This window comes from Octopus bimaculoides, chromosome 4 (assembly GCF_001194135.2).
Source record: "Octopus bimaculoides isolate UCB-OBI-ISO-001 chromosome 4, ASM119413v2, whole genome shotgun sequence".
NCBI lineage: Eukaryota > Metazoa > Mollusca > Cephalopoda > Octopoda > Octopodidae > Octopus > Octopus bimaculoides.
The window spans coordinates 127,355,658-127,382,347 of NC_068984.1; the positions used below are offsets into that span (position 1 = coordinate 127,355,658).

Below are 26,690 nucleotides of genomic sequence, written 5' to 3' on the forward strand. Positions count from 1 at the left end.
TAATATAGGTAGTGTAACTAAATATATATACACATGCTCCATTTAGCTTTCCTAATTACTTATATCAGAATATTTTCAAAATTACATGCTATGATCACATCATAATAGTATTTTACAGAATATTGTACTGGCTTCCATGACAAAGCTATAAATATATCTTGTGGAAATTTTGAATCACAATTTGAACAGTGCTTTCTCACAGAAAACTATATTCCTACATAACTAACCCCTGTAATATTTTCAGGTAATTATGTAACTTAACATCTTCTATGCTGGCATGGATCACACAGTTAGACAGGAGCTAGTAAACCAGAGGACTGTGCCACCCTTTTGATATGGTTTTTACAGCTGGATGCCCCTCCTAATGCCAACCACTGTACAGAATGGACTGATGTTTTTTTATGTAGCACCAGTACCAGCAAGATCACCAAGTAATTTGCAACATAAAGTCCCCTTAAATGAGAGAGGGAGTGGTATTGAGGAAGGTGGCTTTTGCCTGGTGATGAGGGGTTAGAGTATGACAGTGGTATAGAAACAAGTGTCTTGCTGTAGAGGATATACATGATTACCCCAGTCAGGGAAGGAGATAGGGTTAAAGAGAGTGAGAGAAAGAGAGACGGTGGCAATGGACCAGGGCATACTCTTAAGGTACAAAGAGGTGAATATAAATGGAATGGTAGAGGGGGGCAAAGCACTGAGTGGTATACACAGGTATATGGGAGGAGGGGTACAGATGACAGGATATATATATATATATATAAAATCTGAAGTGGCAGAAAAATAACAGTGAATCACTATGTGCAAAACAGAGGTCAATAAACAAATACAAGAATGAAACAATGCCCAAATTATAAGCATACCACTAAAACTGAGTTATTACAGTTCTTGCCTGAAGATTATGGTGTTGTGAAACTTGAGTCACAAGAAAAACATTCAGTTTTAATAAACTGTATATATGTGTGCTTAATATATACATACACACACACATACACATATAAAGATACACATATTCATACATATATATATATATACACACATATAAAGGCATACATATTTATATATATATATATATACACACATATAAGGACATACATATTCATATATATATATACATATAAAGACACATATATACATACATACACACATACATATATATACACACATATACATGCATACATACACACATATACATACAAACACACACACATATATATACACATATAAAGACCCACATATACATATATATATATATACACATATATATACACACATATATATACACATATATATACATACACACATGCGTGTATCCATATATACACACATATACATGCATACATATACACACATATACATACAAACACAAACGCACACACTGTTATACAGTGCAGTTTAAATTCAAATTGCAAGGCAACAATATTTAGAACACCATGTGTATTTCTGTATATCTAAAGAGAAACTAGGAGGAGGAATCTCTATAAATCTCTGAAGAAATGAAGACCTAGCAAATTTACCTGCTCCAGATTGCATAATTCAGCCATAATCTTCACTGAAATATGCATAAGATGTAATTCATTAATTTATGATCCAACTTACCAGTTTTTGTTTTTTTTTACATGTACTCTGTGATTTTTCTAATTATGGATACAATTCATAAGAAAAATGAATTATAATGTATAAATATTCTTCACAATTTTCTCTTGCAATGTATGATAAAATATGAATTTCTAAATACTGGTTATATATTATGCAATTTAAATTGCACTATACAAATATATACATACATACACATACACATTTATTTTCTGTATCTCTCTCTCCTCCACACATATATATATAAGAGAGATTCTGATTTACCAATATGATTATTAAATTATAGCAAGTGAACATTGTTTTTTAATAGAACTGAAAACAAGCTTCTCTATAAGGGAGTTGAAAAGGGAATCAATTTTTGAACTTAAATAATTGGCATATACACTGTCTTGAATTATTTTCTATTGAGTTTTCTTTTTTTACAACATCAATAACCACTAGAGCTTGTTTTCAGTTCTATTATAAAACTCTGTTCATGTTATAATTTAATAATCACAACAGTAAATCAGATTTTTAATTTCTTAAGTTTTGGCAGCAAGTCTGATATCTTTTGTAAATTGATTCACACTTAGACTGGGCAGGAATACTGTTCAAACATTCCCACTGCTATTCTTATATATAACTGGCCAACTGGAACACTGTTTATGAAATAGTAGTATATGCATTTCTCATTCTTTCTATGGTACCCTCAGATGATGCATTGACAAAGTTAAGCATTATTACTTCCACACTTGCAGAAAACACACATGCACATATATACATATGATATGTGTTTGTGTGTATGTATCTATACACACACATATGTGTATGTGTCTGAGTGTGTATGTATGTATGTATGTAGGTCATTGTTCAGTTTTATTTCAAGATTTTTTGCCAATAGAGAAAGAGCCAGTTTCTAACCTAGATCCAAGGCTCCTTCATTGGAATTTCATCATCAACAACAGGGTATTTTTGTTTATATGTATACACGCAGCTCTGTATGTTTTGTTTTATGTATGTATTCTCACGCATATGCTTGCATATCTAGACCTGCTCATATATACTTAAATGATAAACTCTTGGAAAGTTTTACAGTTCCAGTGATGGCTTGGATACTGGATCTTCAAATCAGCTTCCTCCTTTCTGGTTTGAGAAGCCCAATTTCTCAAGATTGGTATTTAGACAGTGTGTTACATATCCCAGTGCCCCAATAATTACAGGCATAAACCTAAACTTGTAATCTGGATAGAGCAACTGTAAATTTCTCAATAGTTCAGCATAGATAATATTTTTGACTGATCCTTATGTTAACATGCACTGAGCAGCTGATTTTCACAACTGTACAGTTTGTTTATGTATGTATGTATGTACATATGTATGTATGTATGTATGTATAGTTCATAACTGAAAGAACAGTAACAGTGCCTATCATCTTTACAGGCCCCCCACACTGGTTAAATTTTTTTTCAGCTTGAACTTCTGTGGTTCCATGTTTGTAGGGAAAGATTTCTATAAAATTGCAGATTTGGGGATACAGGATTAGCTGAAATGATTACTATGAAACCTGATGGGAGAGATATAGTCTAAAGGGAGAGGAAGGTGCATTGGGTAAAAGACAGTTTGGAAAATGAAATAGCAACAAGTAGTCTATAAGCTGTACAAACAGAGAGAATACAATATCCCAGCAAAGAGAAGGTTTTTGCGTGTGTGTGTGTGTATGTGCATGTGCATGTGAGTGTAACAGTACAAAAGATTGTTGTGCACTGGACTTGATGTGTTGCATCTTATTTCTGAATTTGATTCTCATTGATATTGATTCAAATTTATTTTGATTTAATCCCTCTTGGAAAGATAAATCAAGTACCCATAATACCCTTGGACTTATGTTATTACATTTTATCCAAGCTAATATTAAATATAGAGACTTTATAGTGCAATAATGTTTACATTAATTGAAAGTCTAGAAGCTGCACATTAAGGAGTGACACAACTAGTATTGCATTGATTGATTTAAGAGAATTATGTCCTAGAACCATATTAGATTACTGCTCTCACATCTGGGACAAGAGTGTACTGCTGCTACATGTACAAACATCTGGCGCTGCACTGTACACTGCAACAGATACAAACATCTTGGCCTACATAATTTAGATAACCACTGATTCATTTACTGCAACCACTGCCCCACAGATGAGATATTTCCTCTCTGGGCATCTTCGAATGCTCCTACAATGGCTTTTGCTTCTTGTACTGACTATCAATATACTTACTTCAGCCAACACACTTATCACTTTTCTTCTCATCACTATTGCATCTCTTGAATCTCCCACAAAATACTTTGTTTAATATATTATTATCCTGAATTGTAACCATTTAAAACTCCCTTTTTTCCTACAAACATCAACTGTTGTTCAAAGTGAACATCAGTTGCATTGTCTCCACCAATCTAGGCAAGCATGCAGAAGGTCAAGGGTACAAGCCCATCCTCCCTTGATAATCTCAGAAAAACAAAAATATTTCCAACTTTAAAAAAGTCTTTAAAAGAAAAGTAATCAATGTGAAGAGTTTATTTCATTTGTTGCCATTCTGAGAGTGACTGTTTCCTCACACGAGATTACAACTAAGTAGATAAAATACATTTGATGTAAATGTGTTGGAAAGTAAAATATTGATCATCTATTTGGTTGCTAGTAGTTATGATATAACATGGAGCTTCTACTTTTCCCAGACACAACACAACTTACATATGAAAAACTGTTTTCATGCTTTCATGTTATTTTCAACAATTTATGCTTAGCCTGTTTACAGATAAAATTACTTATGAATCTTGCATATTAATGAATTCTTGAGAATTTTTTGTTTTCTTGTAATTTTTCCCCAGAAATTCTATTCCTGTCCAAGAACAATTTTTTTCCAGGTTGAAACTTATATTATGCTACTTTTATATTTTTGCTTTAAAAGTATTTAACTGGGTAAAATATTACTTAAAATAAAACTGAGACTAACTACGTAGGCTACCTACTCCTTGACTTTTCTATCCTTGGTCTGTAGTCTTTTTATTAAGGGCACTGCTTGTGTGTTTTAGATATATATATTACCACTCTCTCTCTTCCCTTTACACCGGCATGGTCACATGCTTCCGGTCAATAATCCTTTCCTTCCTTGGCTTTCGCCAAGCAACGCACGCACCACTTTGTCCCTCTCGGGTCTGTGCCTCATCGCGTTCATACACACATAATTTTTCTCGTCTGGCCATAAAGCCTTTTCTGTTTGTTTTCCAGTCTTGTTTTTTGTCCGCCACTACATTCCTCCATGGCTAGATTTAATTTGCGTACACAAATTTACTCTGCGATCCATGAGACGAGCCGTTTTAGCGATGCGTCCTGCCCAAGCTCGTCGAAACGCCAGTGTTAAAACGTGGGTGGCTGATGAAGGAGAATGTTCTCTATGTGGCTCGTGTGTTCTCGTCTACGTTTGTTTGCAATGTCCTGTACCCGGATATGCACCTATACATACAGGTGGATGTCGGTATGCACATACCTGTACGTATATATGCATATACTCATTTACTATTTGTTTTTATTTATATATATATATATATATATATATATATATATATATATATATTCTGCCTTATGCTAACACAATTTTTACTTAAATGTTGTCTCCTCCAACCCTATATCATGCAGCAATTAAGATGATTTTATTTGAATGTAATACTTCAAATAAGATGATTTTACTTGAATCATAAGAAAGCAGTGCATTGAGCTGTATTTTCTATAAGCATCTACTTATACTAGAAGGTGGGTGAGAGACATTAATAAAGCCTTGCATACAAATATACATTTTAACAATGGAACTAGTTCTTCTTGGTGCCAACTCTCAGTTTTACTCATATCCATAAATGGGATGCATAAGTCATCTTTCAGGTGAAGCTTATCGTTTTCATCACATTTTTGTCTTACCCAGTATCAACTTCTTTGTCCCTGTAGTTATTCTGGCTGCTCTAATGTAAAATTCTCATTTCATAGCAATATGCAATTACGTAAGCTATAAATTTTTCACAGCATGATGCATACAAACTTCCTCTTTAATACTTTATCACTAGCTTGAGGAATTTATTGGTGTAGCAGATATACAAAGTCATAACATTTATGCCTTTCTCAAAAAGGCATTAATGATAAAAATGAAATATCTTCACTGGGAACTGACCTCTGTTGGTGCTATCTTCATAAATTTATATTGAAATTGTCTGTTGCTATCAAGAGCTACATTAGAATATTCTATTATTTAACTAGAGAACCACTGTCTGTAGATATTGATTCAATGCTTTGTTTGAAGCTAAAGATAGGTGTTTTTTTTATGATTTGACCAGTGGCTCCCACATAGACTAGTATATAACACATCTTGGTCAAAGAAACACCAAGTGAACTTTGGGGAGATCATAATTATACAGTATTAATTAATTATTAAGCTTGTTGAAAATCTAAAACTGATATATTTTTTTTTATGTTAAACATTTGAAAATGCAGAAACTGTTGATTAGCTAATTTTTGGCATTAGAACAATTCTTTGTATTCATAGTGTCTGGTTTACAACTGACAGAACCCATATTGATTTTATTCATAATGTTTGACATTTTCAAATATTGCCAAAAACTGACTGGTTTAAAAACACAAAAGGAAACAAAAAAAAAAAAAACAAAAAAACAAATGGGTGGCAGTAGGGTGTTAGAACAGTTTGAAATTATTCAATAGTTCTCTCAATTTCAATAAGAATTCTTCAAATTTAATATCAATCATTTTATAACATTGATATTATAAATTGATCTTTTACATTTCCTACCAATGTTTCAAACACCATCAGTGTTTCTTTTCTTCCTTGTTTGTGTGTATTATGTGTGTGAGTATGCATGTGTAAAGATTAAAATTTCAATTTTTCCTTGTTAACTTGCAATTGTTTCAGTATAGGAGGAGAACAATTCCATAACTGAATTGTAATGTTGAAAGTAGTATGTAAATAGCTGCAATAAAGTTAATTTGTAGTTGATACAAATTCAATTTACTAACACCATTTGTTTGGTTAACTGACATATGTGGAGAACAGAATATATATACTTGGGACTTTGCAGTAGAATGTTTGGATGTGTTTTTTTTTTAACTTGATAGCAGGTAAGAACAAACAAACTTAAAGAATAAAGTATAATGCAACAAACTTTCAAAGTAACAACATTCTCAAATAGAAACCACATAAACTGAAATCTGATACCAAGGGATGTTACTGAATAAAAGACAACCAACTAATTCAAATCAAAAAGAGATTTGATATTGAAAGAATATTAAATACAAAACACTCTTCTAATGTGCTCAAAGAACCTTTAGAAACAAAAATTATTATTTACTGGTTGTTGTTCAGTTTGGATTAAACAAACCTATAATCAAAAGTGTCCCATTCACCACTCGATCATAATTTTCAAGCATAATATAATTTGGACTACATTATCAAATGCTTGTTTTTTTTATTTTTAAGACAAGTGGTGACTTGAGGAAGATTTGACTGTTATTCCTAGTAAGTCAAGACCATGGTGAGCATTCCTCATTAGCTCATTTACTGGTTGTGTCAACTAGGTAAACTGTTGTTTGGTTAGGTCAAACAACATAAACTGTTGTTATTCAGGACAATATAACTTAATTCATTGTTCAACTGAATGATGTGTTTTTTATAAAAACATTTCACTTTGAGGTAGTATTTGGTCAAAAAGAGCTTTCAAAGCTCAGCTCTTAAACTAAAAGCTCTAAAACCAAAACTAAAACCAAGATTTTCTGATCTTGTCCATGTGAAAAGGAAATATGTACTTGGATGCTGGCAGACTGCACCACGAATATGTTACAGCTTCCACATCAGTACTTCCTGTCACCACAGTCCAAAGTTTGTCACGCCCAACTTATTATACACAAATACACACATACACATAGACAGATGATTTTAAGATTGACCATCCTTCCCCGTCCCCTGCACACACACAGCAATCCCATTCTTCTGCACCCCAGCCTGCACTCCCCACTCCTTACACAATGAAGGATCACTATCTGATCCTTGTCCTATGAAAATAGTTCTAGAAGAAATTCCCCTCTGAACTTCTTCCACCAAGTCTTTTTTTTTACATTCTGGATTTCACAGCACACACAACTACAATGTGACACTTCATGACTTCCAGTAGAAAAGAGCCAGCATCTTATTCTTTCTATAAGCCTTTCTGAGAAATTCTGGGATTGAGTTTTTCCCAAACTCTAATGTACAAACCTGACTGGTAAAATAGGTGAAATGGATTTATAGTACTGCATAGTAAAGCTATTAATATAGTCAATCTGTTGTTAAATATAGGAGTGTGAGATTTTCTGCCTCATGGATTCTTAAACTACACACACACAAATATAACCATCATTATATATATATATATATATTGAGAGAGGTAGATCCTTCCCTTTTAATTAAACTATTTACAATATGTTGAGATTCCTATAATATTTTGATGCGTGGTTCTTTTTCTCTTTCATTTACACAAATTTTAAAGAAATTATTGTCAATTATCTCAGATAACAGCTTTCAAGTTGGTTTTATAATCGATAACTGTTTGCAGGATATTAAAATAAATTCATATAAAATTTATCAATAATTTAATCAATCATAATGTTCAAAAATGTTTAAGACAATTGAATGATTTATCAAATTCTTCCCCTGGTGATATCATTTATTACTGAAGTAGGCAAATTTATGTTGTTTTTTTTTGTATGTCAGTAGATATCAAACAAAACTTAAATGAGAACAATAGAGTTCTAAAAAATAGAGTTCCTGTTGTAGATGGTCAATAGATATGTAGTCATTCTTGTAGATCAGAGATTCTTAAACTTTAACCATAGTGACCCATTTTGGTAAATCAATGATAGCTTCCTGCCAACTTTTTTTTTAATATATTGCATTAAACTTTTTGTACTTTCTTTTGAGAAATATTTATCAGATTTTATTTGCAGCAGAATGTGTTGTAGCACTTATGCCTATGGCATATTGTATGACTTAAAATAATGAGTTTATTGTATACAGTGTTAAGGTGCACCTCAACATATTCATCAACTTTTCTATTTTATCAAATATTTCAAAAGAAGACTTTTTTTCGCAACCTTTTCAGAATTACCCTATGGCCCAATGTTATAGATTATCATTTCTTGAGTATAGACAGAAACTAATGTAGATAGTTACTTGAGGAGATAATCACTGGAGTTGTTGTTTAGCTACAGGACAGCTCTGTTTGAACAGATCTTTCATCAAAGGTGTTCACGCATGGCTCTGTGGTATATGAAGAACTACTTTGTCCGATGTATGCTTCCTTAAGTTACGGTTGTGATTTCAGGAAAGTCTGACACATTTCTAGCAGTTTGAGTAGTTAAACAAAGGCTTTTTCTTTGGCTCACGATTACTGAGGTTGGTGGTGATTGGTGCATATGCTTGCTGCTACTGGTAGACAATAATTACTAGTACAGATTTCACTAGGTTAGGTGGTCATTTGCATGTAAGCTTTTGTTTGTACCCTGATAATGGAGGTTCGATTTATCCAATGTTTATCTGCTTCCATTACTGGCTGCATATTTTGGTGAACTACATCTACCAACATTATGGATCTCTGAGCCCCAACCTGTAACTCCTCCCCTTTAATTTTCTCTTATTCGGTATAAGTTTGATCTGTTAATAATATATAACTATCTTTATATTTATACTTCAATATTCATCATCTGAAAATCTTTGCTTTCTTTCTGTTTACGTGTATATCATCATCAGCATCATCCATCATTTTAAATCTGGGTGTTGTCCCCGTTAACAGGGATGGCCGGATCTACCTCAGCGCCATAGCAACAGGTCTGTATGATGTTACTTCATTTGGGTTTTTGTTGGTCTTTGTAATATTTATAATTTTGCTTTAGTCCAGCATCCAGATTCTGAAGATTTGACAGTGTTGGTACAAGCAGTTGTAGAAGGTCTATTTGTTTATCTTTTACTTCTTTCAGCCACTAGACTGTGACCATACTAGGGCACTACCTTGCAAGGTTATGTGTCACAAATTGAGCCCAGTATATTTATTCTATCAGTCTCTTTTGCTGAATCACTGAGTTATAGGGATGTAAACCAAAACTAGTTGTTAAGCAGTGGGACACACTCAAACCCACCTACACACACACACACACACACACACACACACACACACACACACACAACAGGCTTCCATACAGCAACTGCCTACCAAATTTACTCACAAGGTATAGGCTAACCAGAGGCTGCAATAAAAGAAGCTTGCCCTGAAACTGAACCTGAAATCACATTGTTGCAAAGTGAACTTCTTAACCACACAGCCATGTCATGTGTTTTTAGATTTCTTTAATGCATTTTGGGAGTTTTAGAAAAGGACCAAGTCAAAATCATTGTCTCGGCCGGAGGTATATATTTTTGTTTACTCCTCTTTGTATGGTATCTTGGTGGCTAATATTCGACAAATATCTAAGGGTGTTTTGTTGCAGTTGAAGTATGAGTGTATTATTTAAGGCTGTCACTGTAAAAAAGGAGTGTGATGTGATTTTTGTTGCTGTTGACAATGATGATGCTAATTACTCCATTATAATGTTTTACTGTTAGTTTTGTGATTTACGTTGGATACAAATGTTGCTTATTTTCTATTTTCCTATAGTCTATTTACTTATCTTGTCATATCCTTGTTTAGGTCTTTGATGCAGAGTTTTATTTCAGTTGTGTGTGGTTTTTGTGTTTAAGGTTGTCTCTGTTTTAAAGTTGGTTATTTCTAGTGTTGGGTTTTTTTTATTAGTCTTTAGAGTTGTAATAATTTTGCTTTTGTCCAACTTCCAGATTTTTTTGTTACCTTGCCTTGTGGAATATATTTTTTAGATGCTTCTATAATTATTTTATTGAGTGTACGTACAGCAGAGTCTATGTTAGAAACTGTTTTTGAATTCCGAGAATCTTTATAGTTTTTATTTTATTATTATTATTTTTTTTTTTGGTGTATTTATTCTATTGTGTTTCTTTGAAGTTCGTTAAAGTATTTTTATTTTCTTCACTGATGTGTGAGAGTGTTGTATTGATAATTTGTAGGTGGTCTGTGGAAAGTTAAGAGAATTGTTTGCCAAGTGATAGTGGTAGCTAAGTATGAGGAACAGAAGGTGATAAGAAGAGAAGAGTTATTGTAATTGTTGTTTAACCCCTGGTCAACACTAATTGAGCAGACCTATGATGAAAGGCATTCTATCTTGTCTTTTTCCTATGTGCAAGGAACCTAAGACTACATTAATTCAGTGAGGCCTTAGCATAATACAACGTGTGTTTATGTGTTAGTGTGACTAGTTTATAGTGTATATATCGGATTGTAGTTAGGGTGATGTTTATAGTCAATGGAACTTCTATATATTGAAGTATGTGATTCTAGTGATATATACAGTCATTGTAACAAAAACATATTGAAGTGTATAGTTGTGGTAATATATATATATATATAGTCATTGTAACATAAAACGTTGGAAGTTGTTATTGCTCTGAACAAGCAGATTTATGATTAAAGATGTTATAGCTTTAACTGTATAATATTTTATTAAGACATAACATATCTAGGATTACATTATTTAATATGTTCTTCCTCTTTTAAGATAGCATGATCTGAGGAAGATTTGTTTACTACTTCTAGCATAACCATGTACAGGCTTCTTCAGTGGGGTGTATAGTTGTGATAATATAGATAGATATAGGATAGATGAATGAGGTGATGATTGTGATCTGGGTAAAATATAAAACTGCATTCATGATGCAGTTCTAACCACCTGAAGGATGTGTGATCATTGCAGTTGCTAGAAGTAGCAACTATATTTCCCTTCTATCACGTCCAATCTTTAAAAACATTGGCAGGTGACATTAGATAATGTGATCGTAGATGTGTCACATCTGTTAGAGATGAGATGGCATGGTTAGAGTGTCTTTAATTAAGTGTTTATTCGATTAGGACTGACCTGGGAATAAACAACCACTGATATATATGGAATAGTGTATCTACCACATTCATCTGTCACTCTACATGCCATTCTTCATGTAGCCAAAATTTTTAGGCCCTTCTTCAATGGGGACTTTGCATTCAACACAGAGCCAGGAGAGGCCAAACAGTTGTTAATCCTTTACAGAGCAACACTACATGGGAGAAATCCTCTGGGACAGTATACACACACTCACACACACACACACACACACACAAATATTCTATGCCTCATCCAAGAAAAGATCATTAGTTTGATAGCAAAGCTCTCCTCATTGTCCCACTGTTTTTTCTAACCACTCCACCACCCACATATTCAGTCCCAGCTGCTAAACTTTAACAATTCAAATTATAATTTGACTAATTGGTTATTTCCAACCCGTGCCAGTGGCATATAAAAAGCACCATTTGAGCATGGTCGTTACCAGTGCCACCTGATTGGCTCCCATGCAGGTAGCATGTAAAAAACACCTTTTGAGTGTGGTCATTGCCAGAACCGCTTGACTGGCCCTCATGCTGGTGTCACGTAAAAAGTACCCACTACACTCTCAGAATGGTTGGCATTAGGAAGGGCATCCAGCTGTAGAAATTATGCCAGATCAGAACAGAGCCTGGTGCAGCCTTCTAGCTTGCCAGCCCTCAGTCGAACCATCCAATCCATGCCAGCATGGAAATCGGACGTTAAACTACGATGATGATGATGATATATGTATTATGATGAATGTAAACAAACCAACATTTTCTTTAGAAGCGTTGAAATGTGTATTGTGAGATACAAATAAGATAATATGGTAAAATACAAATAAGGTCATCATCATCATCATTTAACATCTGTTGTCCTTGCTGGCATGGGTTGGACGGTTTGACTGGGCTGGCATGGTTCTTTATGGCTGGATGTGCTTCCTAATGCCAACCACTCCAAGAGTGTAACGGGTGCTTTTACATGCCACTGGCATGGGTGCCATTTGTGTGACACCGGGGTGTGTTTACGTGCTACCAGCATGGGTGTCAATTTGCGTGATACTGGTATCTGCCACGACTGTGATTTGCTCGGCTTGATGGGTTTGATACGTTTGAAAATAAACTATTACCTTATATATATATATGTGTGTGTGCGTGTATTGAGGGTGATAAATTGAATATTAATTCAATTAACATCAATATAAAACGAAGTGGCCTAGCATATAAAAAATCTGAAAATTCAGAAAAATTGTATTACATGAGTATAAGAAGAGATGACCACTAAGTGGACATCCGATATGCTAGAAAGAGGTCATCAATAACACAACCACAAAAGAAAAATAGTAATTATTTTTCTTTTGTGGTTGGGTCATTGACGACCTCTTTCTAGTATATCGGATGTCCACTTAGTGGTCATCCCTTCTTATACACACATATATACATATATATATATACATAGATATATGGCAGATGGAATATATGAGAATTTATCATTAATCATGGCAATTGTTTTGACACATCTAGTATCGATTCCTCAGGGATGGGACACACAACAACTGGTTCAAGAGCATCTGGCAGTGCAAATGTATCTCGTCAGGTAATAAATAAATACAACTCATTAAAATAACTGTTCTGCAATGTAACTTCTTGTTTTGTAGAAAGAAAAGCAGCCAGACGGAGGAAATATCTTCATTTATATAGAAAATCAAAAATAAAATCACAGATGGCAAAAAAAGAAACGAACACACAATGCAGCATGCAAAGTATTAAAAATACAGCTTGCCCGAGGGTGTTTATACATCCATATTTGTTAACGGTTATTTATAATACTTTTCTCATTGGATTGGTAGTTTGTTTCCTTTTTTGCCATCTGTGATTTTATTTTTGATTTTCTATATAAATGAAGATATTTCCTCTGTCTGGCTGCTTTTCTTTCTACAAGCATCCGCAAAAATGTGAGCATACGCACACGTGAGGTTTGGTGCACTCATGATCACAAAGTGAGTTAGCAATTTACTAGGTGTTTGTAAGAATGGGAAGGTTAAAAGTAAACTTTAAGTCATCCGGAGGAGTGGCTGTGATGTAAGTAGCTTGCTTACCAACCACATGGTCCCGGGTTCAGTCCCACTGCGTGGCATCTTGGGCAAGTGTCTTCTACTATAGCCACGGGCCGACCAAAGCCTTGTGAGTGGATTTGGTAGACAGAAACTGAAAGAAGCCCGTCGTATATATGTATGTATATATATATATATATATATATATATATATATATATGTATGCGTTTGTGTGTCTGTGTTTGTCCCCTCAACATCGCTTGACAACTGATGCTGGCGTGTTTCTGTCCCCGTAACTTAGCGGTTCGGCAAAAGAGTCCGATAGAATAAGTACTAGGCTTCTAAAGAATAAGTCCTGGGGTCGATTTGCTCGACTAAAAGGCGGTGTTCCAGCATGGCCACAGTCAAAGGACTGAAACAAGTAAAATAGTAAAAGAGTAACTAAATTAAATTATGTTGATGGTTACTTAAAATTCATTTCCACTGCATTGTACGAAAGTACATTTACATGTGTGTAGGCATCTTGAGAGTTGTCCAGAAATTCTATTAATGACCTTCTCGTTGTTTTAACATCCACTTTTCCATGCTTGCACAGAATTTATTGAGGCATATATTTCTACAGCTGGATGCCCTTCCTGTCACCAACCCTTGCTTGTCTCCAAGTAAGATAAATATTACCTCCGTCAGGCTGCTTTCTTCTACAAAACAGTAAGTTACACTGCGGAATAGTCATTTTAATGAGTTGTATTTATTTATCACCCGATGAGATACATCTGCACTGCCAGATGCACCTGAAACAGTTGTTGAGTGTCCCACCCATGAGGAATCGATGCCAGATGTGTCGATACAATTGCTATGATTAATAATAAATTCTCGTATATTCCATCTTCCGTCTTTCATTTGCCATATACATAACGATCACAGTAAAAGTGACTGTGCTTTACTAGTAAGCAACCAGGTGTAAGCCATTCATTTTATATATATCATCATTGTTTAACATCTGCCTTCCATGCTGTCATGGGTGGGAACTATATATATATATATATATATAAAGCTCACACTCAAAGAATATATATATATTATCATCGTTTTCACATCCACTTTTCCATGCTTGTACAGGTTGGACAGAATTTATTGAGGCATATATTTCTACAGCTGGATGCCCTTCCTGTCACCAACCCTTGCCTCTCTCCAAGTAAGATAAATATTTCCCCATGACCAGACATGTTTTTATGGAAGATTGGAGCTGAAGGACATTGCTTGCATGACAGTGACACTTACAATTGTCATGCAAAGTGAAGGTGACAGTAACACACGCACATGCATGCACACACACACACACACACACACACACATGATGGACTGCTTTCAGTTTTCATCTGCCAAATCCACTCACAAGGCTTTGGTTGGCCTAGGGCTATAGTAAAAGACACTTGTCAAAGTTGCCATACAGAGGGATTGAACCTGAAATCATGTTGTTGGAGAAGCAAACCTCTTATCATACAGCCACTCTGGTGCCTGTATATATGTGAAAAATTATCCAAAGATCCTTGGACAGCTTTAGTGGAGATTGCTCCATTGTATAATATTTATCTCAAGCTGCACTTTGATTGGTGCAGCTTTATGCATGTGTCAAACTTTACACTCTCTATACTGGTACAGCTGCATGCTTTTACCATTCTTTTTTCATTATTATAAGTTACTGGTGAAACTGTTCCCTGCTGGATTTTTATTTATTTATCTATTTATTTATTTATTTCCAGACAGTTTATTCAGAATATTTGTATTTGTTATACTATCCAGATTCTCATTTTGCATCTGAACAACTAAGCTACATCCTACACATCCAGAATACATAATATCTATTAAATAGTTGGAACCCGAAGCAAACTAAGTCGAAAGTGAATAGAATAATGAATTAATTCTTATAAATATTGATTGAAAAAAATGTGTCTATAAAGTTAAATGATGTTTTCAGTTAAAATGGTTTTGAAACTGAACTGAAACATAACTGATATCTCTTAAAATAGTAGTTATACTATCTATCTCAAATGAGATTTTAGATGCTAGTTTTTCAAGTTCATCATCATCATTATTATTTCCGTTATTATTTTCGTTTTCATTATTTTAAAAAGATTAAAAACTGGAAACAGCAATGGCATTTTATTAATAAGCTCATAAACAGGTCTGCTAGTATGAATATTTGCTTTAAATCTAAAAATTAATACCAAATTCTCTATTTCAGAGTGAACTTATTGTCAGATCATCAAAGGCGACATCAACTCGGCAGAGATTTATTGAACTTATTGCCAATCTTTTAACTGGTTCAGTTGATAACTACATAAATTACAGGTGAAACCATCAAATTGAAAAGGGGAAAAAGATTAAATGAATGAATGATAATGACTAACTTAAAGATATTTTATATTGATATTGAGATTTCAGATAGCTATGCAGTCAAGAAAGGCACCAAGTTCTGTTTGCATATCAACAACATATATATATATATTTATTTACACACAAAAGCAACAATATTTCTATGTCAACCTAGAATAAAAGAAGAAAAATTAAAAGACTAATTGCAAAATTCATAATATAGCAGCCAATAACATTTCAAAGGAATGAACATTTAATCATGCATATTGGTGTGTGAAAAAAAAACAAAAAAACTAAAAACAAAAAGCTGTACAAGGAAATGTCTATTTAGATCACATTCAATGTAAGACTTGCCCTATATGTCTTACTATCAGATATGCCCAAAGGAGGAATTTAACAGAATATATTGCAGTAGTTTTAATTACTTCTCATAAGGTAAATATATTTCATGCTATGAAAATAGCTCAAGTCAATCTATTTCCATAATTTCCGATACTCTAATAATTGTGCTGATCCACAGCAATAATAATAATAATAATAATAATAATAATAATAATAATAATAATAATAATAATAATAATAATTGTAGAATATTATCAGTGTTAGATGAAGAAATCTGAACATGTAGAATGCAACTTTGGTATCTAAATCTTGCTTTAGATAAATATCAGATAAATATCATATAGCCTGTATGGTAATTATATTACTAATAGGGAGCAGAAGGAGATGGGGAAATGGAGGGAGAGAGAAAGAGAAAATGGATGGACTAGATCTGTTATTTAATTTTACATCCATTTTTGACTCTGTAAACTAATTCTCAAAAAACAAAGATTCTTAAAGCCAATATCTAGTTCAAAATAGAAAAATAAAATGTATTCTTCAATATTCAAATTTTAACAAGCCTTGAATTACATTTGAAACAAGAAACAAACTAACACCAATTCACTTCTCATTTCAAAAGTTTCAGTTCAGGATTAAGTATGAAACCCCCCCCCCCCTGAAATATTGAAAAATACACTTATTTTTCTGTAACCAGACATTGATAAGAGGAAGATTTTATTATGTTACTGTTTCTAGAATGAAATGACAATGCTTCAGGTAAATAATTAGATTTCAGCATTTAGTGGAACATGTTTCCTTTTTTAACAGATGAATGGTCTTCCCACTGTTAATCCTTCAACCTCAAAGAGGAAGGAACAGCTATTTTACAGTTAGACTGACCGAAGCAAAGAGAGTAATGTGCCCTTGCTTAAATGCACAACACTGGTTGTTGTTTAGTTCTGGGTCAGCCATGGTTGAATAGATCTATGATCAAAGGCCTTCCAGACATGACTATGCTGCCTTTTTCCAAGTTACAATGCACTCAGGATCACATTTTCCAGTATGTCCTTTATTAAGATGTCCAGGCATTACATATGGGGAAATTTGACTGATATTTCTACCAGCTGAATGACTATGTAGTGGGTGCCCTGTTGGCTTGTCAATGCAATATTTGCAGCAAAGTTTGAAATGGAGACCTTACAGTTTGTATTTAGCACCTTAACCTCATGGTTACTGAGCTTCTAAAGCTATATTCTACACATTTAATAGATCTGTAGTACATGGAACTAGTAAATTTACACAAAACAAATTGCTGCTTCAATTTTAACAACTAAATTTTAATAACTATTGTTGTTATTCAGATCAATATATTCCATTTAAGTTTGATTATAATTGATAACTATTTCCTAAACTATTCAGAGGAAGAGTCAAATCTAATGTTGAATAATAGGTATGTCTCTCTAAACAAATCCATTTGATGAGATAAAATTGTGTTGCAATAAATTATTAACTAAACTATGAAACATTGGTTTGAAAATAATATGGATAAGAAAAAACTGGAGGCTAAGGAAAACAGTGAGAGTCTTTCAATAAAAACCAGTTAATAAATTTTGTAAACTTGAATTAATTTTTATATTGAAGTAAGGAAATGACTTCTAGTATTTCTGGCACGACAATTTTTCAGAGAAGAATAAGTCACTTCTTAGTTCTCTAAAGAGTATAAGCCTGCCAAAATTGTTAGAATTAGTTTCTTATCAAACTTCACAAGCTTATTCAATTTTATATATATAAAAAAAATATATATATATATACTATGATAAGCCTAGAATGGGTAGGTTAGGTTAGTATGAAATAAATATAACTGAATGAAATTTGTGTAGAATTTGATAGCAACAGGATATTAATGAATATTTGCAAGCCATTTTAGAGCCAAACATTGCAAAGATTATTATGTAGAAAGTTTTCTGAGGGAGATAAAATTATTAATATACCAGTGAAAAGAATTGAAATACAAAATCAAAGCTAACAATTGGCACCCATGTTTGTAAATAGAGTAAGGATAATACTTTCTCACAAAGTGATCAGCAGACAACAATAACAACATTTCATATTGATAAAAAATATCAGAGCTAGGAAATGTCTGGCTTCTTAAAAAGATGATCTTAAAAGGATATTTGAAGTAATATATCAAACTCCAATGTAGTAGGTATGACACTAAGTTCCCAAAAGATGCCAGTAAATATTTCTGTGCTGCCTGCTGCAGGAACTTCAGTGTATGTTACCACAGAAAATACTGTGACAAGTCTGGTGTGCAGATAAGCTGAAACTAAACAACATGTTTAGATATAAATCTACTTAGGTACTATTTCAAACTAAAGTGTCTTAAGGAAGTAACTGTGAAGATGTTCCCTTCACTGTTCTTTATGATTTGAATGGAATGTTTGGTGATTCTGGTTGATCAAATACTCACATTAGAGTTCAAAAATTCCATGAACTACTTCCTATTCTCAATAATCATACATCTATGAATTTTTTGATATGTTTACATTCATGATGTGTTCCTATGTTAGTGACTTGTAAGTATTGCAAACTTAAATTACTAATTTGAAATAGTGGTAGTGTTGAAGAGATTTTGTCTACAAAACTCTCACCCAGACAACAAATGAAAGGTTTAACAGGCTACTTTAACTGGTTTAGAAGTCATCAGAAAGAAAGGTTTATACTGATCTGGTCCTCTACCGTACATAAATAAAGTATCTGGGCTTATAGTATCTAGTTTTAGAGTTGTCCAAATTATCTACTGTGAGGGCTTAAACCGTCTTAATATTGATGTTAATTTTTTTTTTTAAGAAATGCAACCAAACCTGAATCTACATGTTCAAATTCCCCATTAACAGCATCAATTTCTTAGATCTTAGCAATGTCTGTCTCTTTCTCCCTCTCACACACACAATGCTGAAAACATTACAAAACTTTATCAAGCTATTTCTATTAGAATGCTCATCAGAGAAATCAATAGCTTTTTACTTGCAATGAGTTTAGTGTATTCTGCCAAAGAAGCTTAGTACATTGAAAGTAAGGTTAGTACATTGCAAGTAAGGTTAGTACATTAAAGGCAAGTGAAATAGTTGGATTTCCAGGAAGTTCACTGTGCCTTAGGAAGAGCAGACTAAGAACATAAGACAGATAGTTTGCAGCATTATATTCAGTGCTGGACTATTTAGTCAGATTATCAATTTACATTATATTGTATTCATGTCTGTTCATATATCAAGATAAAGAATGTATGTTGGCAACAATCACAGGTTGGCTGATCTGTAACCTAACTCTTCTCAGTTCATGATGTGTTTGGCACCAGATGCACTGATGTTATTAAATTTAGCCTGCATTACAATTTATATCATGCTTTGGAGAAATAAAAGTATTTTGAATGCAATACTTTAATTTAATTAAGAAGAGCAAGAATCTTTTATAATTATTGTGTTTTAAACACTTTGAAAATATTTTGCAGGTTGATTTAGAAATAAAATTTCTATCATCCCTTGCCAAAATTTTACACAGAAAACTATTTAATTTGCATCAAATGGTAGAATCTATACAGATTGAGTTTAAAAGAAAAATAACAGGAAAAAAAAAATAATAAAATGCTGAAAATGAGCCAAGAAAAAGATAAGGCCCCCAAGGAAATTGCTTGAAAAGAGGATGTAAAACAAATGATTAGTTAAACAGATGTCATCCTCACATGTAGCAATCTCTATGCATTATTTACCGTGAAATGTTTTAAAGCAATTACTACCTTATCACCTATACATTTAATTTATAGATATTTACTGCATGTTGCTAAATATGTAATTTATTATATTCATCAATATCATAAGATATAATAGGCTGTGTAATTAAATTCTTATTGGGCATGTATGATAGTGATTCTGGGACAAATCTTATCTACATGTGAACACATCAGATCCATACCCATCTCACATAACTGGACACAGTGAATGGCCCTGGCTGTAATTCAAGTTGACCTCTGCAAGAAAATGGCATACCTAGAAGAAATTCACAGCTACATACTATTGTGTTACATTCAAAGAAATCAGCAAAACGGAATAAGATATTTTTTTTCAAACGTGTTTTTCACTGAAGAATAAGCAATATGAAAGAAAGACAAATTAAATCAATAGTTTTTATCAGTTTGTAGATAATTAAATATATTGATTTTTCTAGACAGAAAACAATATTAATAAGATCCAAAATTCTCTATCTCATAAGTTGGAAACATTTATTCTTCATAAATGTTCTAAAATAGTTTTATTCTCAAAAAAAAAAAAAAATAATAATAATAATAATAATTTAAAAGCAAAGTTTTGATATATTTCAACTGGAATTGGTTAAGTTTTAGCTTAAGAGATATAACTTCCAGAGAAATCCACAAGAATATGAAATGACTTAAAGAAATCAATAAAATAGTAATGATAACATGTTTGGTATCTAAAGTATAATATATAGTAGTTTCATGAGGAATGATGTATGAAAATATAAATACTATCCACAAGACAGTATTAAAAATAATATAAACTACTCCAAAGAGTGTAACCAAATACAAACATTAGGGTTTTATGAGGGAGCTTTAAGCAATTACTCAAACTGGTAGAAATAGTAGTCTAACATCTCATCAGACCACAGCCAATCTTCTGATCAAAGGAAAGAAGCTACATGTCCATTGGGATTTTTTCAACAGTGTTGGTTGCAACTTCTAACCATTGTCATTTTCCTTTCCGCCTCTTCCATGACAAGAGGCAGGATTTAAACTCAGAAAACAACACAGTTGGAATAGGCATTGCAAAACATCCCTTCTGGCATTGTAACTATTCCTTCAATTCATTGCTCTGGATCTGTAACTTATTTATCAACTCTTAAAAGGATGCAATGAAATGCAAAGTTGACTGGCAGAATTTTAGCTTACAACATACACACACACACAACCACCCCCCCCCAAAAAAAAACAAAGAGCAAATCTTGCAAAGCATTCTATATAATGTTCTAACAACTCAGCTGACTTAAATAATAGTCAAATCTCTCTCAAATCACACCATACCATCTTAGAAGAAAACAATACAACAGAAAATATAGTCTTAGGTACACTGTGTCTAAGAAAACAAAGGACAAGATGGTCGCAGCTGAATGCTATTATTATCCATAAGTCTGCTAGATCAAGTTTGACCAGAGATTATACAATAAAAACTAGTGCATCACAATAATAGCCTGATGACTTAAAAGTGTTTTCAATTTTACAGTTCTTATATTAAGCTATCAGCTTCAATACTAAAAACTATTTATCTGGAAATATGTATGTTAATGTACCAAATATACTATTTCAATAAAAATATCCAGGCTCTGTTAGTTCATTCAGCGTTCACATTATGTTTTAAACATTATTTTGGACCATTTCAACAGAATGTTCTATTAACAGGAATTGGGGTACATTTTTTTTTTTATTTAATTTGAAAATAAGAAATATCATAAAAATATAGATATTCCAATCAATACATTAGAAGTAAAAAATCAATAACAGCTAAGATTACAAGAATTGACATATGATCAAAAGATTAAACTAAGCTAATATAAATATTTGATCTCACTTGGTAAAAAAATACAAAGAAAAACACAAGACTTGATACAAATCATAACATCATAATGAAATGCATTAATGTGATTGTCACTAAAAAGAAAAACAAGTGAGGATAAAATTTGTCTACCCAAGAGTTATATGGTAATGATGTTGGAATAGTATCAGCTCTTCCATGTTATGAGTCATATAAACTGACAACATCAGAGACTATAACAAGCTGTGAGACAAAAGAACAAAAGAACTAATAACAGAATTAGAATATATCGTAAAAGTGTCTATGATACTTACTTGTTCATTTCGTCTTGAACGGCTTCCTAGAAATAGAAAATTCAAAAGAAAAATAAGCATTTACGATTCTGAATTTTAAAGTAGGGATATTTAATAAATTAAATTTGGAAGAAAATTTTGATTATACTCTTTTACTCTTTTACTTGTTTCAGTCATTTTACTGTGGCCATGCTGGAGCACCGCCTTTTTAGTCGGACTAATCGACCCCAGGACTTATTCTTTGTAAACCTAGTACTTATTCTATTGGTCTTTTTAGCCGAACCGCTAAGTCACAGGGACGTAAACACACCAGCATCGGTTGTCAAGCGATGTTGGGGGGACAAACACAGACACATACATATATATATATATATATATATATATACATATATATACGACGGGCTTCTTTCAGTTTCTGTCTACCAAATCCACTCACAAAGCTTTGGTTGGCCCGAGGCTATAGTAGAAGACACTTGCCCAAGGTGCTATGCAGTGGGACTGAACCCGGAACCATGTGGTTGGTAAGCAGGCTACTTACCACACAGCCACTCCTAACAGAACAGAAAATTATAGAGATACAATGACAAACTTTAATAGTAATGATCAGTCATATTTTTTTAGTAAGACATGTCACTCTAGTTTGCGATTGATTTAAAAAACCTTCCTCTCAGATTTCACAGTTGAATACTTAACAGGAGAAAGAACATCCAACTGATAATAAAAAAAGTGAAAATCAAAAAAACTAGTATTCCAATGAAAATGATCCCAACTTCATAAACATGGAAAAATATATGTAAAATAGTTGGGTCTCACATGTAATATAGGCAGTTGATTAATTTACATTATTCATGCAATTGGTTGACAAAAACTCTCTCTAGAGGTGTTGAAAATCTAAAAAATAAAGCAAGAACTATAACTTCAATAAGATCAACCTATTGAATTTTTGGGAAACATAAAAAAATGCAGATAGGAGTGGATGATACCAATCTTCTTGAGATCACACATGGTTTTATGATTCATAACTTCCTGTTTTAAAGTTATGTAAATTAAAAGCTTTTATAAAAATTTCATGTTAATTGATGTTCCTAACATCAGCTTCATAATGATAATTATTTAACTAAATTCTTCATTATTTTCAAAATTAATTGACGTAAAGGCAGAGGAGTTCAACAGAAATATAGTGACCAAAGGATTAAACCTTGATAATGGCAACTAGCAGAATAGTTCACCTTTTCTCCTTTTATTTGAAGTGGAAAGTAAATCATCATCATCATTGTCCATTCTTCATGCTAGCATAGGTTGGACAGTTTGATAAGAGCTGGCCAGCCAGAGAGTTGCACCAGGCTAGATATAGTTATTTATTTTTCAATGTAATGTATACAGTGTAAGTTCAGGTCTAGTTAAAGTTAAGTATTCTATATTGTTTCTTTTTCTCATTACCCGTAAATGCATGTTTTGAGATATTTCATTGGTACAACTCATGGACAATATATTATTAGCAAATTTAAGTCAAATTTAAGTTCAGTTTTTTTCAAGTTGTGTAATTAATGATAGGTGTGCAGGGAAAATGAAACAGAAGAGCAAACAGTGATACTTTTGCACATCAAGATGTTTTGCATTTAGTTACAGTTCTTCACTGGGTAAATTTATTTGAACATTAAATAATTACTTCTAGCTGTCCTCCTCACTAAGGAGAGAGTGGTAAAGGAGAGAGTGGTAAAGGAGGGAGAGAAAATAAAACAGTGAACTTATTCTGCTAGTTGGAAGCCAGTAGAAGAGGGGAAATGACATGTGAATGCCAAAAAAAAGTTACTATATTAAACTTAGAAAAAAATTTAACATCGTTCTGAATCAAAAAATTAAAACTATTCCTGACTATAAATAAACCTTTGACTGTTGACTAAAGACTGAAATTGGTTATGTGGTAGAATAATTCTATTGTGCAACAAACGCTGGTTTCATCCTTAAGAAGCAAAACCTCACCAGTTTGAATGGACTTGTTCAGTGAGAAAAAAAAAAAAACATGTAAAAGTTCTAAAAACATTATCAATAAAAACTCATTGAGTAAGAAGTACAGCTATATTTACAAAGGAGTGTAAAAGATAATTCCAAAACTTGTGTATAAAACTATGTATAAAACTTGTGTATAAAACTATGTATAAAACTTGTGTATAAAACTATGTATAAAACTTGTGTATAAAACTATGTATAAAACTTGTGTATAAAACTTATGAGTAAAAGAAGTTTACCATCAAGTGGGTGAGATCATTGAGGATATTTTACAGATGAACACTAAACAAAATATCAGATCTTATATTCTAAATGGTGCTTCCAGGTTTAGTGTTACTAGCATATAGTTGTTACACATATACAGGAAATCTAACCACATGTAGCTACTCATGAAGGCATATCTACCAACATGTAACTATATAAAGTTTTACATTACAGCTATCATCTAATTATACATCATCATTATCATCATCATCATCCTTATCCTTAATATCTGTTTTCCCTGCAGGCATGAGATAAACTGGTCTGCAGTATGACACATTTCATTTGCTCTTGTCTATCACAAAACCCATCATTCTGCAATCTCTTCTCACCACTTCTAAATGTCTTCCTCTACAAATACTCTCTACTGCCATAACATGGAACATTCTCATCCATCACTCACCGCCATATTTTACATGCACAACATACTTCTATTATACACTGGACCGCAAAAGAAATGCGATTTTTTCAAATGTCATTTTTATATGGTAAATTCTGAAAATTTATTTTGGGGATGTAAGTGTAAAGTCATGCTGGTTTATGACTGAGACCCAAATTGCAGGTAACCTTTCAACTTTTCTTGAAACAAGATGCCAAAACACAGATGTGTTGAATGCTGTGGGTGGCAGTCGCAAACAATTGTCATGAAAACCGAAATGCATGTGCATTTCGTGGAGGTTATGGGTATAAAAATCAACTTGAACCACATTCCTGGTATTCGTAATTTGGACACATCTGGTATGACCCAATTGTCAGCAGTGCAGAGAGAAAAAGCTATTGGCCGATTGCAAGCAGGGCAGGGTACCCTGGTTGTTGCGGAAGCTTACAATGTCCATGTCAACATCTATCACCTGCAACGATGATACAACAACACCAAGAGAACTGCAGACTGTGCCTGTAGAGGGCACCCACGGTGACCATGCCCAGGCAGGAGCACTTCATCCACTTACAATACCTCTGTGATTGCTTTAGACTGAACAGTGTGACAGCTCATGAGTATCATGCCAAGGTGAAATTACTTCTGAATTTTATATCAACAAGATTATGTACCATAATTTTTTAATGTATATGATTGCTGTGCTGATGAAAATCAACTGTGAATTGAAACTTCAAATTACCATTAAATATTGAGTCATCCCATAAATAATGCGGTATTTTTTTATGCTTCTTTTATTTTTCAAAATTAAGATAAACAAATTCTTTTGTAACCTAAAATCTACTCTCCTTCATTTTCTACAATGCTCTTCCACTTATCTGGTAGACTTGCAAGGCTCCTCTTCCAAAAGTCACTTGTCTGTGACGAAAAATGCTCCTCCAGAACTGTTCTGACTTTATCTACAGAATTCATACTTTTTCTGTCCAAATGATTTTGAAAACTGCGGAATAAATGATAATCAGATGGGACAATGTCCAGCAAATATGGTGGCTGGGACATCGTTTCCATTTAAACTACTCCAGCGTTTTGAATGCCATCCTTGCTGTATGTGGCTGAGCATTATCCTGATGGAAGAGCACCTTTCATCTTGAAACCAAAGATGGTCATTTTCCTTCTAGCACTGACTTGAACGACTGGTTGAATGACCAACTCCAAGCTTCTCTGTAAGTTCCTCAATAGCTACGATGGGATTTTGTTCCACCAGGGTTTGCAGGATGTCCTCATCAAGCTCTACAGATCTTCCAGGATGAGGCTCATCTTCTAGGTTGTATTGTCTGATCCTCATATACTGGCTTATTGTCTGATCCTCATATACCGCATTAATATTCCTCACGCTTTACGTTGCGTTGTTGCCTTTATTGAACTCATAAAGCAAAATATGCTGAATATGCTCCTTTGTTACTTCCATTATCATCATCATCATCATCATCGTTTAACGTCCGCCATTATAGCTTTGAAAAAATAACTGTTAAAATCAAACTTTTGTAGAGATCCCTACATTAATGGTATTAATGCAGCTGATGTCTAGCATGTATATCTGTAGTTTAATATCCAGCAGCAGGGATGGGTTGAGGGTTGAGGGGTCTGATCTGAATGCTTACAACAGAGTGAACTCTACTGTAATCTCCTAGATTACAGGTACAAGGGGGTGCTGAAAAGTTCCTAGCTTTGGGTAAAAAAAAAAAGAATACAGGAAGTCCAGTTAATTATGATTTTATTCAA

At 33.3% G+C, this 26,690-nt stretch overlaps 1 protein-coding gene across 7 annotated transcripts in view; it reads right to left on the reverse strand.

The window, feature by feature from the left end:
* LOC106871165 (AP-1 complex-associated regulatory protein) overlaps positions 1-26,690 on the reverse strand; it is a 253,283-nt gene that overhangs the window by 63,592 nt on the left and 163,001 nt on the right. For 5 of the 7 annotated variants that reach the window (XM_052967473.1, XM_052967477.1, XM_052967474.1 and 2 more), the window contains one exon: positions 22,283-22,308. In XM_052967473.1, coding sequence (XP_052823433.1) covers positions 22,283-22,308 — 26 coding nt within the window. Of the gene's footprint in view, positions 1-20,337; positions 20,393-22,282; positions 22,309-26,690 lie in introns of all 7 variants that reach the window. The other 2 variants (XM_052967476.1, XM_052967472.1) reach the window with 1 other exon arrangement.